This window comes from Mus caroli, chromosome 1, assembly GCF_900094665.2.
Source record: "Mus caroli chromosome 1, CAROLI_EIJ_v1.1, whole genome shotgun sequence".
Lineage (NCBI taxonomy): Eukaryota > Metazoa > Chordata > Mammalia > Rodentia > Muridae > Mus > Mus caroli.
Window position 1 is genome coordinate 178,484,648 of NC_034570.1, and position 16,227 is coordinate 178,500,874.

At 41.2% G+C, this 16,227-nt stretch overlaps 1 protein-coding gene across 1 annotated transcript in view; it reads left to right on the top strand.

The window, feature by feature from the left end:
• Ush2a (usherin) overlaps positions 1-16,227 on the top strand; it is a 673,376-nt gene that overhangs the window by 378,077 nt on the left and 279,072 nt on the right. Inside the window, exon 37 of the mRNA XM_021165303.2 lies at positions 14,753-14,932. Coding sequence (XP_021020962.1) covers positions 14,753-14,932 — 180 coding nt within the window. The remainder of the gene's footprint in view (positions 1-14,752; positions 14,933-16,227) is intronic.

The following is a 16,227-nucleotide window of genomic DNA, read 5'->3' on the forward strand; positions in this document are numbered from 1 at the left end:
TAGATCAACCGATAGATAGATGACAGATACATACATACAGACAGATAGACATAAATAGGTAGATAAATAGATACATATATACAGACAGACATAGATAGGTACATGCATGCATACATACATACATACATAATGCAGTCAGACAGACATAGGTAGATAGATAAGTAATGGATACATAGACACATAGATAGATATATTGGAAGATAGAGGATAGATACACACATATATGCATATGTAGATATGTAGATACATAGGTAGGATAGATTGATTAGATAGATAGATAGATAGATAGATAGATAGATAGATAGATAGATAAGTACACAGATACATAGATACATAGGAAGATAGAGGATATGTTCATATATACATATGTAGATATGTAGAAACGTAGATACATACATAGATATATAGATACATAGATACATACACACATCTACATAGATATGTAGATACATAGATAAATAGGTAGACACATACATAGATACATAAATACATACAGACAGACAGATATAGGTAGATATATACATAGGTAGATAGATAGATAGATAGACACATACATACATATATACATACTTGCATACATACCTAAATAGGTAGATACATAAATACAGATAGACAGACAGACAGACAGACAGACAGACATAGGAGATATCTAGATAGGTAGGTAGATAGATAGGTAGGTAGATAGGTAGATACATACATACATACATACATACATACATACCTGCATACATGCATACATAACTAAATAGGTAGATACATAAATATAGAGAGACAGACATAGGTAGATATATAGATGAAGAGAAAGAGAGAGAGAGAGAGAGAGAGAGAGAGAGAGAGAGAGAGAAATATATTTGAAATTTGCTGTGAGGATTTCTTGGGTTTCATACCTAACAAGGCCACGGGAATGTCTCATCAAATCATCCCATGTGCACACATGTGCACACACCTACATCACACACATGCACTATGAGCTAATATAAACACAGCAAAGTATACTAACAACACCCTTTGCTGGGGGTTAGATTCTTGAGTATGTCCACATATTTCCTCATGACTTCCAGCTTTTAAATTTTTTCTAAATTGCAGATTCAGGAACTTTTAGATAATTTATTGCTTTTCATTGGCATAATGCTTTCAGGAAAAGCCACATCAATTCAGATGCCTTCTGGCCGTGTGTAAGTATGCCCATCTAGCTGTAACCATGCTAATTTGATAGGTAAAATGAGAGATTGCTTTAGTTTTCTTTTTTTGTTTTCGAGGCCTTAAAACTCGATCTGATATTCAAGGCAGCTTAAGTATTATGCATGAGGCTTAATAGTCATTCTAACATTATGTATTTTACCCAACTTATTTTTGTATGCTTATGAGATCTGAAATGGTGCTCTAATTTTGGCTAGTTAAATATTTGCTTATTATTGTGTGAAGCATATTCTCTATCCAGAGCTGGAGCATATGTGTGGCTGGACTTGGCTGAGTACAGAGGAGATTGAGCCTCAGAGCTACACTGCTTCTGGCTTCTGAGGTGCTTGTCCCCCTCCACCCCCCATCTGTCTGACAGATTACCCATGTGCTCAATTAATTTGCTGGTTCTCACAGCTAAAACCTTTTCAATACTTTTATATCTTTAAGTAAAGTTCTACCTCACCCTCCAGCTCATTATGCGTTGTAATTGAAGATCTCGATTCTCATATGCATATTCTCCTGACTGCATGTCAGATTAACTTGAACAAAATACCACAGGTTTGTTTAATGGCTTCTCTCCCTAATAAATTTATTGTCGAGGAATTAAAATCTTTAGATATGTCTCACCTGCTGAAATGTATCATCATTCCATTCATTTAAGTACTTTATATCTTCCAGTAAAGTTTTGTAATTTTCTACATAAAGAAGTCATATTTCTCATTGGGGTTTTGTTCACATATTTTTCTTTTTGTGGTTGCGTTCACTTATTTTTATATAGTGTTAGCGGAAGCACTGGTGTCACGGTGGTGTCTTAGAAGCACGCTATTCTTAACACCAGCCTTTTTGCATGTTTATAAATCTCTGGGTTAACCATTTTTTTCCACCTCTCTGAAGATAGAAAATATGCTTTAAAAAACGCACTCTGGGTGACTTCATTACATGATGCCAGTTAGATACCACCCTAACATGGAGTGAATAGTCGTTTGAATACAAAGATCTCAAGCTCAAGCCTTTACTGCAGATATAACCATACAATTTACACACACCCCAGCAGATATAACCCATACAATTTACATACACCCCAGCCGATATAACCCATACAGTTTACATACACTCCAGCCGATATAACCCATACAGTTTACACACACCCCAGCTGATATAACCCATACAGTTTACACACACCCCAGCCGATATAACCCATACAGTTTACATACACCCCAGCCGATATAACCCATACAGTTTACACACACCCCAGCCGATATAACCCATACAGTTTACATACACCCCAAGCAAATAATCTGTTCAATTGTTTGTTCATGGTAATTAGTTTCTGATTATTAAAATAAATCCAGTATGAAAAGATTACAATTTATATCTACTTGTATAGACTGAGACCACTAGAGTTTTACTTTCCTAATTGTTTTAAAAGCAAAAAGTCAGATGGACAAATAAAAATATCTGTAAAAGTATGCCCCTGGTATTCTATGTCATAAAAATCAAGTTGGGGCTATGGAGGGTGAAGCAGAGAATGGGGACAATGTCCCTGAATGTCCATAGGTTATACATCATGATGAATAATAAAAAGATCAAGATTGTACCAATGCACATATATCACTTGAAAACATATCATCTCACATCTGCAGAGCAGCAAGCATCAGTTACAAAGATGCCAATAGCTTACCCAGCAGCAAACAGATATGACAAGTACAGAACAAACGGCAACAAAATGTTAAGATATCAATGTGTGTCTTCGGAGTGTAGATATTTTAGCCTCTTTTCATAGTTTCTGGTATGTTTCATGAGGGCACGAACACACACAAGCACACGTGCACATTCATGTGCGTGCATTTATGTGTGTACAGGTATATGCGTGTGTGCAGGTACACACATGTGTGCATATACATCTAGGGTCCAAAGGGAACTTCAGGTACAACTTCTCCAGTGATATGCACTTGATTTTTGAAGAACAGGGTCTCTCACTGGCTGCCGACCACGTGCAGACATCTGCTAGCTTTGGTATGCGCCACCATTTTTTGGCTTTTTAAATTTTTTACCTTTCCTTATTGTATGCGTATAGTTGTGTGGGTACCTGGGTTCCATGGTTCGCGTGTGGAGACTGAACTCAAGTCTTCAAGACAGAAAGCACATGCCTGGCTTTGTTCATATGGGTTTGTGGATCAAATGTAGGTCTTTGTGCTTGCAAGAACTTTACCCACTGAATTATCTACTAGCCCTTAATATGCTCCTGAATTTGGCGTTCCACAGTGGTAAAAACAGGGGCTGAGTGGAAGAGAGGAGGCATAGGAGGGGTGAACATTTACATTAAATGAAAAAACTGTTAGATGCTTTTGGTGCCGTGAACTGCCAGGTTTGTCTCTCCCGTCTCAGCTTATACGTCATGTAAATAACAACAAACATTTACTGACCAATTCACTAATACGGTGGGCCTGCCAGTCCATCAGGGTGATGACATTTTGAAGTTGGCCTAGGAAAGCTGAAAGTATGCCATCTGTCAACCCCTGCCTTCCATCAAGTTTAGAGTGGCATATCTTCCCTGGCGTGGTGGCCAAGGGTAGTGGCTTGTAGAACTTTAATGCGACTTCTTTTGGCTAGCTCAGCATTCTTGAAAAAATTAATAGATTTTTCAGCCTGTGATGGAAAGGGTTAAATAGCACCAATTCATTACTGCTCACAAAAGGATTTATTTTGTTCTCATAAATCAGTTTTATTCCACATTTTTATTTTTCCCCTGGGTGAGCAACTCCAGTTGAAATCAATACAGGTGCAAGTGACACAATCAATCTAGATATTTGACTATGGATTAGAGATTCCCCAGCACTGCTTTTCAGTCCTTTCCTTCCTGATCATCTCCCTGGAGAATTGCATATTCTTATTGGCATCTGTGAGTTATGGATGTGTTTAAAAGGCAGATAATTGTTGTCATCATCATAATCACCACTGTATACCAGCGAAGGAAGCCCCCGAATGAGCAGAGATGGAAAGATACGGACTCTGAATATCTCGCTGCCTCATTAAACTCTTGAGATCTCTCAATAGTTTTCTTCAAGTGAGGTTAAGTTTTAAAAATAACGGTTCTTTTTAACAAAAGCCTAGTCACTTGTAGAAACAAGCTACATTCTTAGGGCTCTGTGAAGCACGTGTATAAACCTGTCCAATGGCAGAGGTGTTGTCTATTTTTGTACATTTATTTTAGAACTGTACTGCACCGACTTCTCTGGGTTAACAATGAGAAAACAGCTGAGGAAAGTTAAACATCTCTGAAGGGATTCAAGCTGGTTCTTTTCATTCTATAATTATCCAGGCTGCGAAGACACCATCTGTGGGACTGAACAGAGAAAGGCAGTCCAACTTTAAATTGCAGAACAAAATTGATTAAGTTGCTGCTGGAGAGGCCAACGTTTATGTAGCAGACTCTCTTTGCTTTACAAACAGATTTATATCATATGACCTTTACACGCACTTGGTACCGTTTCGGAGTTGCCATTGTGACTACTGGTTCATTTCTAAGCTAGTTTCTTGCACAGGTTAGTTAAAGCTCTTAGGAGCTCCCTTAAAAAAAGGTGAAACAAGGCAGGGTTTTGTTTCCTCCTTTGCTTCTCTTCTTAAATCCGAAGGCGAGAGTAGTTCTGCACTTCCCACTTGTGGCGATATTCTGATATTCTAGTGTAGCATAGACTTTTTTTTTAAAGATTTATTTATATATTTTATGCATATGAGTACACTGTAGTTGTCTTCAGACACACAAGAAGAGGGGCATCAGATCCCATTACAGATGGTTGTGAGCCACCATGTGGTTGCTGGGAATTGAACTCTGGACCTCTGGAAGAGCAGTCAGTGCTCTTAACCTCTGAGCCATCTCTCCAGCCCCAACTTTTTTTTTTTTCTTGTCTGAAGTTATCTGTACTTTCCTTTGACATTTGAGCTCTCCTGTACTTTGTTTTCCAGAAGTAAACGAATACTATTAAAATTTACTTAATGTAGAAAAAGAGGGGAAATCCTACCGCTAAATAATGCCTGCTTACAAACGGTGAACTTCCTCTCCAACCTTTAGGTCATGGTGGCGTTTTCACAGGAACAGTAAAACATTCAGTCTGTGAACAGGAAGGACAGGAACAGAAAATTCAGTGTCTGGGCAAGTTTGACAGAAGGTAGAGTTGTATGCTCGCGGTTCCCCAGGCGGAGTGGCCCAGAAAGGCACGCCAGACAACAGACACTAGAGCAGCACCCCTCCCCGCACCGCCCCTCCCTCCACGGTATCAGGACACAACTCTTAGCGGCCCTAACACCACTGCGCAGCGGCCCTGGAGAATCACAGCTCTGCTTCTGGAGCCCCAACAATCTTAGCGCTTTCTAGAACCACCCCAGCCATTGACTGTCTCCATCAAGATTTGGAGTTCACAAGTGGAAACATCTGAATAATGAGGTGATAGCCAAGGGCGGGCCCTTGACCTTCCCTCCTGGCTTTTCAGTCACAACAGACCAACAAGCAAAGTGAAATCCTCTTGGATCAAAATTATATTCCCGACCACTGGAGTCCTGCTAAGTGGGAATCATGCTATAATGTCGCAGTCTTTCTCTTGGTAGATGGTGGCCCATCACTCTGTCCTTACAGTTTTTAGCATCAAACTATTTCAACTATCTTGTGTACTTAATAAGGGTTTGGTTTTTGTTTGTTTGTTTGTTTGTTTTATTTCTATTTCCAGAGTGTCTCTGTGATGTTTTCTTTCATCTTTTAAGGCTCATATCTCCCCACCCCAAGCTACACGGTTGTTTAACATTTTTACGTTCCTTGTTGGTGCTATGAACACCCAACACACTCTTTCTTCCTTTAGGTGTTTCTTGCTTAATGTGTGGGCAGCTCTGATGCTCTGAACAAAGCCATCTCTGGCTTTTAGTTTGTCTTGTACCAACATGAACCTTGACTGTTCTCAAAGCCCTGCACATTCTTTTATGTATCTGCAGCTTGGGAGGATGGAGTAAGTAGAGATTATAGAAAGATGAGTTGGATAGAACCCTGTGGAATTTAGTTCACATCTAGGGTGTGAATGCTCTGGGGATGCTTTCACTCTGTAACCTCCCATCATGTTCGAGTCCTAGATTCTTGTGTTTTCAGTCAGTACAGGATCTACAGGACAACTAGCTCTGACGGCTTTTCCACCTCTGAGGATGTTTGGCTGCTCTCTCTTCAGAACGGCAAGGCTAAGCGTGGTCTCGGGATTTTCCTTAGTTTCTGTGCCTGCTCTGCGAGCAGTGAGCCATTGTGTTGTTCAGCACAGAACCTCATCTACTTTCACAGTTATGTGTCAGAATGACCCTGTTCTTCCTTCCTCTCTCCCCCCTTTCCTTCCCTTCCTCCACCACTCCCTTTCTCTGCCCACCCACCCTACCCTCTTTTTCTTTCTATAGGGTCTTTCTGGATAGCCCAGAACCCCTGTATCTCACTTTATAATGCAAGTTGACCTCAAACTCACAATGGTCCTTTTGCTTCAACCTGCTAAACAATGGAATGACATCATGTCATACCATGCCTGGCTACTCCCCTTCCATCCCCTTTCCATAACTGCCCCATAAGAACCTGCAGCTGACTTGTTAATATTATCTTTGTTCTCCAGTTTTCTTCCCATGGGGTTGGGCATCTGGGAAGGGTGGATGACTTTTGACAATATTGAATCCATCACCCTTCCCCCTATATCCTTTTCAAATTTCATGACTGATTTCCAATTCTCTCCAGCAAATAATTTGCATCCACATATTTAGAAACTGTGTGTGTGCACAGACTGGAAGGTGCATCAGCAACCCCCAGTTCCTAGGCTCGTGGCTTTGTGAAAAGCCTTTCTCTTACAGTATTCAAAATCTGTGACTTGCTTCTAACCAGTGAAATAGAAAAAAAGGATGTGGAAAGTGACCACTGCGCTCATTCAATAAGACTGGAAACCATCTTGCTGGGAGATATAAGAGGCCATACTGGGGAGACCCAGCCATCCTGGGGAGACCCAGCCATATTAGGGAGACCATCACTGGGAGACCCATCCATATTGGGGAGACTCAGCTATACAGAGGGGACCCTCATGGGGAAATCCAGCCATTCTCAGGAGACCCAACTATATTAGGGAGACAAAGCCATACTGAGGATTTTCACAGGGAGACAAAGGATTAAAACCTCACTAACAAGCAGCCAGTGACTGACAGCAGCCTCTGGTCCAATGCTAGCAAGAAACCAAGACTCTCAGTCCTGGCATCCAGCCAGGTCCAAATAAAACCAACCTATGCAGAAAGGGCACCCTTAGTACCTAGGAATGTTGCTTCTCACCCATCAGCATTTTGATTGTCCTGATTTTGAGATCTTCAGCTGAGGAGCTGATGAGACTATGAAACCCTACACATGGGTATCTCTGAGCTGCTGCCGGTAACAACCCCGGTCCATGGCAGCAAGGCACAAGAAGTACAGGAGCCCTGACAGCATGACCCTCAAGGAAAGCAGATAGCAGTCCTTGGGAAAACCATACAATCCCCACCTGATACTACCTCCCCAGACAGCTGCTGTGCTCAAGCTGAGGACGCTTTGCACGCACATATAAATGCTCACAGTAAAGTCTAAATTCTGAGCATGTTGTGAAACTGTAGTTGGGTGATGGTTAGTGCTCTGGGATCAATAATGGCAATAGGATTTTCCAGCTGATCACAGTGGCGGAAAGGGTTAGGCACCTGTGGTATCTACAGAAAGGCTGCGCAGGAACTCTCCTGGTGGTAAATAGTCCTGTGTGTGCCCACTGCTCAGTGGGGAAGCTGGAAACCACTTTCTGTGACTGGGACTCATTTGCCCAAAGCACCCTTTCATTTGTTCATTTGGAATGTGTTGTCTAAGATGGAAAGAAATCTATCAAAGTAGGACAATAAAGTTGACTTCTCAGATTATATAACATAGTTGAGAAGAGCAGTTCCCATTTTCTTCATCTCTATGTCGTTTAGTAGGCTTTGCATTGTGGGTGGTTTTAGTTTCACAGTACCATGGAGAACGTCCAGAGCTTTAGCCTCAGCTTATGTCTGATGTCACTAACGTGGGGCAGAAAGCTATCGGTGTTCTTGCTCCAAACCTGTCTCTGTTGCTTTGATGAGATACTGTGTGTGTGTGTGTGTGTTCCTTGTGGTAGAAGTGTCACACTGCAGAGTGACTAATTTAAAGTGCAATCAGAGAGGTAGACCTTTTTACCTGATGGCAACTAATTAAAGCTACATAGACTAATCACAGTAGCAGTCAGAAACGGACACTATCCTTGGAGGACGGTGATTCCCAGGCAAGTTCTTTCTTCCTCTTTTGAAATGTTGTGTTAAAAAGAAAATAGAGTAGCGGGCGGGATGTAAAATGAATAAATAATAAAATAAAACAAAACAAAACAAATTTCACATATCTAGACACATGTTAGATTACAGAGTACAGTACTGAACTCCTTCGCGAATAAATGTTCTCTTTCAGACTGACAAGTAATTTAAATTCAGTGACTAACTTTAAACACAGTAGGGGTTACTCTGATTATTTCTTTCTGTCTCCAAAATAAAATACTGCTTTTAATATGGAGATGTTATGTTTATAGATCTCAATAAATGGGAGTACGTGATAAAGGGGGAGAATAGTATGTGGAAGGGTTTGGGTGTAGGGGGACAAGAGGGGAAAGAGAAATGATGCATACTGTATATAATTAATAATGATGAATTATTGTAGTATAATGTCAAAGGATAAAAGCTATGTGCTAAAGGTACTGACTGGTTGGCCAAGCACTTGCCTATGCATGAAGCTCTGGATTCTGTCTCCAACATGGCATAAACTAGGCATGCTGATACATGCCGGTGATGTCAATAGTGTGGACATGCAGGCATAAGGGTCATATGTTCAAGGCCACTGTCATGACTTCACAAATCAAAGACTAGCTGGGGTAAATGACACTTAGTTAAAGAAAGAAGGAAGATGGGAAGAGGATAATGGAGAGAGGAATGAGATGAGAGACACTGGGAGAAAAACAGACTAGGTATGTAGTTTCAATAAGGATTTCGAGTGGTCACATGCTTAGCTCCAGGTCGGAGGTTGCTGAGTCCATATATAAGTTACAAATGAACCCCCAGCAGCTTTGACAACCCCTTCTACTCAAAGACCTATAGAACTACGAGACTGAGAAAATACACTTTGTGGGTACAATAACCTAAAACAGTATCTCAAAAGTGTCTCAAAAATGAAGAAACAGCAAAAGCTTAAACACTAGTAATGGCTATCGAGAGTGTCCTAGCTCCCCGCATGCCTGTGGCAATGCCTGCGATCCTGGCCACCACAATCTGCTGTAAGGCCTTTCTATGCCTTTTCCTTTAGGTACTGGCAGAGCACAAAGGGATTAGGATGGACGAACCACACCACCTCAAAAATCAAGACCTCAATATGCTAAAATATACAGCTTTTGTAGCTGGAAATAGGAAAATTAGTTAACACCTTTTCTGCTTTAAGGTCTAATTGGATTCAGACAAGGGCCGGTGCGGAGCGGCACGGCACCGGGTGAGACACATGAAATCACCACGACAGAATAGGATTCCGTTTGGTTTGTTCGCTGTCATTTCTCATTATCATCTGTTTCTGGAGAATGGATTCATGTTGTGCCGTTTTCTGTTCTTGTTACAGTCTTTGTCACATGAATAAGATATCAGGATGTTAATGCTCGCCGTGCAGTCCCCGTGTGTGAGGGCACCGCACAACCACACTGACCTTTGCAATATTATGGACTCTGATTGGTGGTTTGACTCACCTCCTTCCTACAAGTTAATAAGGCTGTAAAAAGGAAGAGAACAGAAATGGCCAGCCAGTCAAATTATAGAATATTGAAAAGGTCAGAGCGGCACTGTACAGAGGAAAAAATTATGGAATATATGGTGCATTAAAATTTTTGTGACAATGAACATTACGAGAATGAGGAAGGATACCTACGTACGTGATTTCAATCAAGAGAATCCCATAGGATGGTGTCCCAGGACAATAACCGTCTTTACATCCTGAATCTGACACACAAAAGCAACACCCACTACATTGGGTCTCACTGAACAAAATAATTGCATAGGAAATATTCTGCTATTAAACAAAGAAGAGTATTGACGTTTTCTCCCTAGAAAATGCCCATTGATTCGGTTAGTGTTTTAGCCGGCGTTCCCTTCGAAGCTAGGAGCAGCAGGTGAACCTGTCGGTCTGCTGTTGAACCTCGTGACACAGACTTGGGCTATTTCCTCCTCTCTTGGTCTGTCTCTTTGTCTATGTCTCTGTATCTCTCTCTCTCTCTCTATGTCTCTCTCTTTCTCTCTCTTTCTTCAGAATAAAATTGGAAGGTAAAACCGGATGACTTAACACGTCTGAAGACTCCTCAAAACTTGGATAGCCTGAAGTAGCTAGAGCCATTCCTTATTTTTAAAGATTGATTGATTTTTATTTTTTATGTGTATAAGTGATTTGCCTCGATGTGTGTCTGTGCACTGTGTCTTACCTTTGCCTAGTACGTAGGAGGTTAGAAGAGGGTGTCATATCTCTAGGAACTAGTTGCAGTTAACTAGCCACAAATGGTTTTTTCCCTTTATGTGATGGGGGGCCTGAGAAATGACTCCGTGATCAAGAGGTCATGCTGCCCTTCCAGGGAATGGCAACACAGTTCCCAGTGCCCTCCTGAGGACCTCAGGAGTGCCTGAAACTCCAGCTCCGAGGAAACTGTTGACTTCTTGTCCTTTGCACACACATGCATATAACAGCACAGAGAATACACATACACATAAAACAATAGCAATAATAATATGTCACTTCGAAGATCTATATAAAACTTGTTCCCTCCTTGTGATGTAATATGTCTGTTTCCACTCCCTGAACCATGAAGGAGAGAGACACAAAAGGAGAAGAAAACACCAAGTCAGAAGTCGTGAAGTTACTGTCATCATAGCTACCACAGTCGTGAAGTTACTGTCATTCTAGCTACCACGATGATAGCCTATAACTCATTTTGAAGTTCTTTCATGCATACATTAAAAGTTCTCATACAGCAGTTGTATTAGACTTTGTAGCTTTCAAAGATAGGTCTTGTTTATATATCAACTCTGTGTGTGTGTGTGTGTTTGTGTGAGTGATATGTGTATATACTATACTCTTTCTTTGTATAGCTAATTTACTAATGGAATAAACATTTTATAGATAGCCTACATCCAGAGTCAAAAGCTTTTTTTTTTTTTTTTTTTAGATAGGAAGCCACGTGTGGTCCTGCTACTTTTAGAAACAGAGGAAATGAACTGTGATCATTGCCCTAAGATTGCCCTAATTGTTGGAGCCAGAGCAGTGGTTCAGAAGTTGAGAGCACTGACTGCTCTTATATAGGATCCAGGTTTGGTTCCCATTTCCCACTTGGTGGGTCACAACTATCTATAACTCCAGGCATCAGACTCTGGGCATCAGACACACACATGGTGCACAAACATAAATACAGGTAGAGCACTCATACACATAAAATAAATACATCTTTAAAAATAGCATCACCACAGATAACTAACTCAGCTGGTGGCTCTTAGACTTCACAGAGTTGATGAATCAACACGTCCGGTGATTTCTGCTTCCTGTACTGATCTCCTCCTCACTCAGTAGGTTTGCGTGGAACTCAGTCGTGCACATATTTATGAAATGGCCCAAAGTGACTCCAAAGTGGATAAACCATGGATTACTGCTAAAAACAGCCCATTCTACAAAGACTCTGGCTCTCCCGGCTGCTCTTGAAGTCCAGTGCCTTGTGTTAAGCTAGAGCAGTGTGGATCGGAGAGGCTCTGTTAAACATTGCAACACTGGGGTTCAGAGTACAGCAAACTCTGGTTCCCAAACCCAAAAACTTACGGGGACCCACTCTCCCACAGTTACTCCCTCCCATGGAGCCTGGGTCACCCAAGGCAGAGCCAACAGGAAGGGAGGACTGTGGTGGACTGCTTATCACCTTAGGCTTCCTGGCTTAGTTTTTGAGACTGACCAAAGCAGACCCACCTGTCCAGCCCACAGGAAACCGTGTACAGGCAGAGGAAGACGCTAAAGCACGGCTCAGTCCAGAGGTGCAATGCTGGGCTGTGCATTTTAACAACCTGCTCCCTTTATCTGGGAGCCCAGAGTCATGAAGATGAAAGAGAAAGGGTAGCGTGGGGTGGCGGGATGAAGAAGGTACTCTCATCTGTAGATCCACATCAGGTTTTGAACCAAGGATTTTTGAGCTCTGGAGAGTGGAAATCCTGGCCTTCACTCTCGGTCCTCTGAACTGAACCATGTGTTTGTGGAGGCACGAGGGAAGGTTGTACTCACTCGGCTGCATGCTCCTGAAGATACACGTGTGCCATTTTTTTTTTTTTTTGAGCTGAGCAAAATGGTTATATAATTGCTTCCTTCTCATAATTATTGAGTAATTATATACTTCTTATAATTACTCAGTAATCATTGTTCTATAGCTAGAAACTAACGTTACAACTAATTGTATAATTACCATGTATTAATGTTGTTATATGGCAAACTTAGAGTAAAGTGGTACTTAATATATTTCTCTCTGCCATGCCATTTTCAAAGCTCCTGACGGGGTCTCTTTTACAGCTCAAAAAATTGCTTCCAATACAAATAAACAAACCCAACGCAAGGAGGACACCTTCTCCGGTGTTTTGAGCATAGATGCTTACTCTTGTGTTCACACCTGGCTAGAAATAGGTAAAATTATGCTCTTGTGGCATAATTGTAGAATTTTGTCGATGTTTTACAATTCTCAATCTTTTATTCAATGTGCAAATTATACAACTTCCTTGCCAGATGAGCATCTGTCTGGGTCTCAGTAGGATAAGGTGACCTTTTTGGAATTTTACAGCTGAGCTTGTGACAACAGCAGTCTTCATTTTGGCCATTAGTAAAATTGCTTCCAAGGAGCTGGGCATCCTGGGACCTGAAAATATCCTGATGCTGACCATGAGATCATCCTGAGACAATGACCAGACAGGACCTGCATGCCCTCTTAGCAGACTTCTCGGGTACAGGGCTCACACTTTATGCTTTTGAGGAGTCATCTTGTCTCCTTGCATACAGTTGGCATTCAGCACTGTTCAATAGAGCCCCATAGCCATGAAGAACCTCAGAAGGCTCAAATGACACAATTAGGAAAGAAAGCCAAACAAAGTGAAGCCTTAAAAATTAGAACTCTGTGATTACTGCATTGCATATATGGCAGGATAGAGTTCCTATTTCCATCTCAGACTTGGTGTCCCTCCATAAACTTAAAATACTTCTTTATTGAAAATAAATAACAACTACATTTCCCAGCGCTCTGGTCCATCAACAGTGTTATTCTCTCTGGAATAGCCATACCTTTGGTTGTACCAATTTCAAGACCAAACTGACAAGTTATTGTGTGGTCTTCAGGATTTCTTGTGGCCACAGAAGACACTTAACTGTGCATACACTGTCACAATAAAAATTTTAGCTACTTCCTTCAGCTATAAATTATTATAAATATTTATAAATAACTTTAAAGACATTTTTTGTATTTGCCTAATCTTATCTGTCCCACCAATGTTACATGAAATGGCTACACCCTAAGCAGATATCAGACTCTTGTTAGTCTTAGAATTTGGAATGTTATCTGGTAGAATAAAAATGATGTGATAAGGTGAGATTTGTGTTGGAACAACACTAGATTTTAATTGAATGACAACAGATTTTGATGATTAGCACGGAGTTAGTAGCCACTGACGAAGCAGGATGCCAGGTACTTAATTTTAAACCCATGCCAGTTTTCTTGTATTTCTCTTACAGGTGCAAATTGTACAGATTACGTTTGTCTTGCAAGTGTGAATTGAGTGGATTACACCTGTCTTGTGAGTGTGAGTTGTACAGATTACATTTGTCTTGTGAGTGTGAATTGAGTGGATTACATTTGTCTGGTGGGTGAAAACTGAATGGATTATATTTGTCTTGCGAGTGTGAATTCGTGTGGATTATATAGCAAAACAGAAGCAGCAACCAGTATTGTCACCTCGTTGTAATGGGAGAGCTGGGTAGATTTGTTCACAGGCAGTTAATCAGACTATATACATTGATGAGCCACATACACAGAATACTTCTTGGCTATGTGCTATTATACACATCATGCTCAGAAGCCCCCAAACACCAAATAACAGGCAGATTTGAGCAGATATTTTATGCTGGGTGCAGGAAAAAAAAGATCTCAGCTGACTTTCATGGTGATACTGTATGACAATCACCCACCTCAAGCTCACAGATAAAAGCTCAATACTCAAAAAAAAAACATTGGGTATCTCAGGAGAAGGCGCGTTACTAAAAAAGCTAAGCACAGGTTCTAAGCCTGGGTCTCTCCAACAGTCAGCAGGCATTCTTTCCTTTGCACTTTGGCCAAGACCTGTGAGAATATATTTTATATGTGGCCATTTCATGAAACATGAAACCAACCCCAGAAAATACTCAGGCAACTGCAGAAGAAATCCGTTAAGTGTAATTTTCCTCTTCAATCAGCAGGTGACAACTACACCCTTCTCAGTGGTACAAAAACCATCCGCAGCAGCGAAGGAAGCCGGCTCTGGGTGCTGGTGGACAGACTGGTTCCTTGCTCGCACTACACGGTACAAGTGAATGCTTCCAACAGCAGAGGGAGTGTGCTCAGTGACCGTGTTTCCCTTGAAATGCCTCCCGGGGGTGAGTCTGTGAAGTCTGTGGTTGGCTTTCTGGTTTTAAACAGGAGGACCAAGAATAGAGTGGCAAGTGAACTCTGTCTTTTAGAATTGAAGGGCTCTGCTGTAGTTTTGCATATTTAGGAAATTTTCTTTTTTGAAAACTCCTTATTGATTAATGGGTCTTGTTTGTTTGATTGTTTGTTTGTTTTTACTTTGTGTATGTGTGTGTGTATCTGTATACACAGATATCTCTGATGTCCATATCTTAAAAACATTAGTAAATGTTTTATTTGTTGTTTATTTTTGTTTGTTTTCTTATTTCTTCAATTTGCTGCATTTTGTTAAGCCCTTTTCAATGTTGGCAGTATATATGGAAGAGACAGGAGCACCAGTACTCGGGGTTTATTGGAGAATTGTGAAAAGGTGCCACCCCTTTGCAGAACATATTGGCAGTATCGGTTTTAATTATAGGTCCTCTTGTAAAGGGCAGAACGTAGCTTTTACAGTCAGACTCTCATTCACACGCAGCACAAACACTTCATCCTATCAAACACTCCTCCCCCCATTCCTGTGTGAAGTCCAATGCATTCTGGGTATGTTCGTTTTAAATATTTCTATTCAAAATTGGTATAGTTTGGAACAACCATAATTATTGATCTTAGATATGCAGTCAGCTCCATCTCATACCCTAACTACTTGTGAGGTCTAAGGGCTAAGAAGAAATCTCCTCCCTCCCCCCCCCCCCCCCCCCCCCGCACCTCAGTTTGATATTCCTAGATCCTGAATAGAATGCACATTCCAAGTAAGAGACATTCAGCTTGGGAATGTGGGCTTTCAGAAAATACTTCAGCAGAACGACCAAGGCGATCTCATGTCTGCCCTGCAGCCAAACTTCCTGGCGTCGAAGAACCTTAACTAACTATATGTTCCTTTTACGGCACACACTCCGACTTAGATCATTCTCGGCTTATGGCAAAGGAGCTCATTTCATACATTGTCCATGGGGCAGTTGGGCCTGTATGATCTAACAAGTTCTTTTCTGTATGTGCTAATCACTCAGTTATGATAGTGCATGCTTATTGGTCACAAAGTACACACACATGCTTGTGTTTGTGAATACAAGGATCAACAGAAATAGTATAAATAAGTCATTGTTTTATGAGGTGTGTGGCAGAGCTGAGACCCACTGTGAACTGAGGCTCTCCGGTGGTTTGCACCATCCAGGACCAGCGCAACCACTGAAAGTGAGTGCCCAGAGGTCCAGATTTGGGAGGTGACCCTTCACCCAAAGAGGAAGTGGTGTCTGTGGGGACAGAT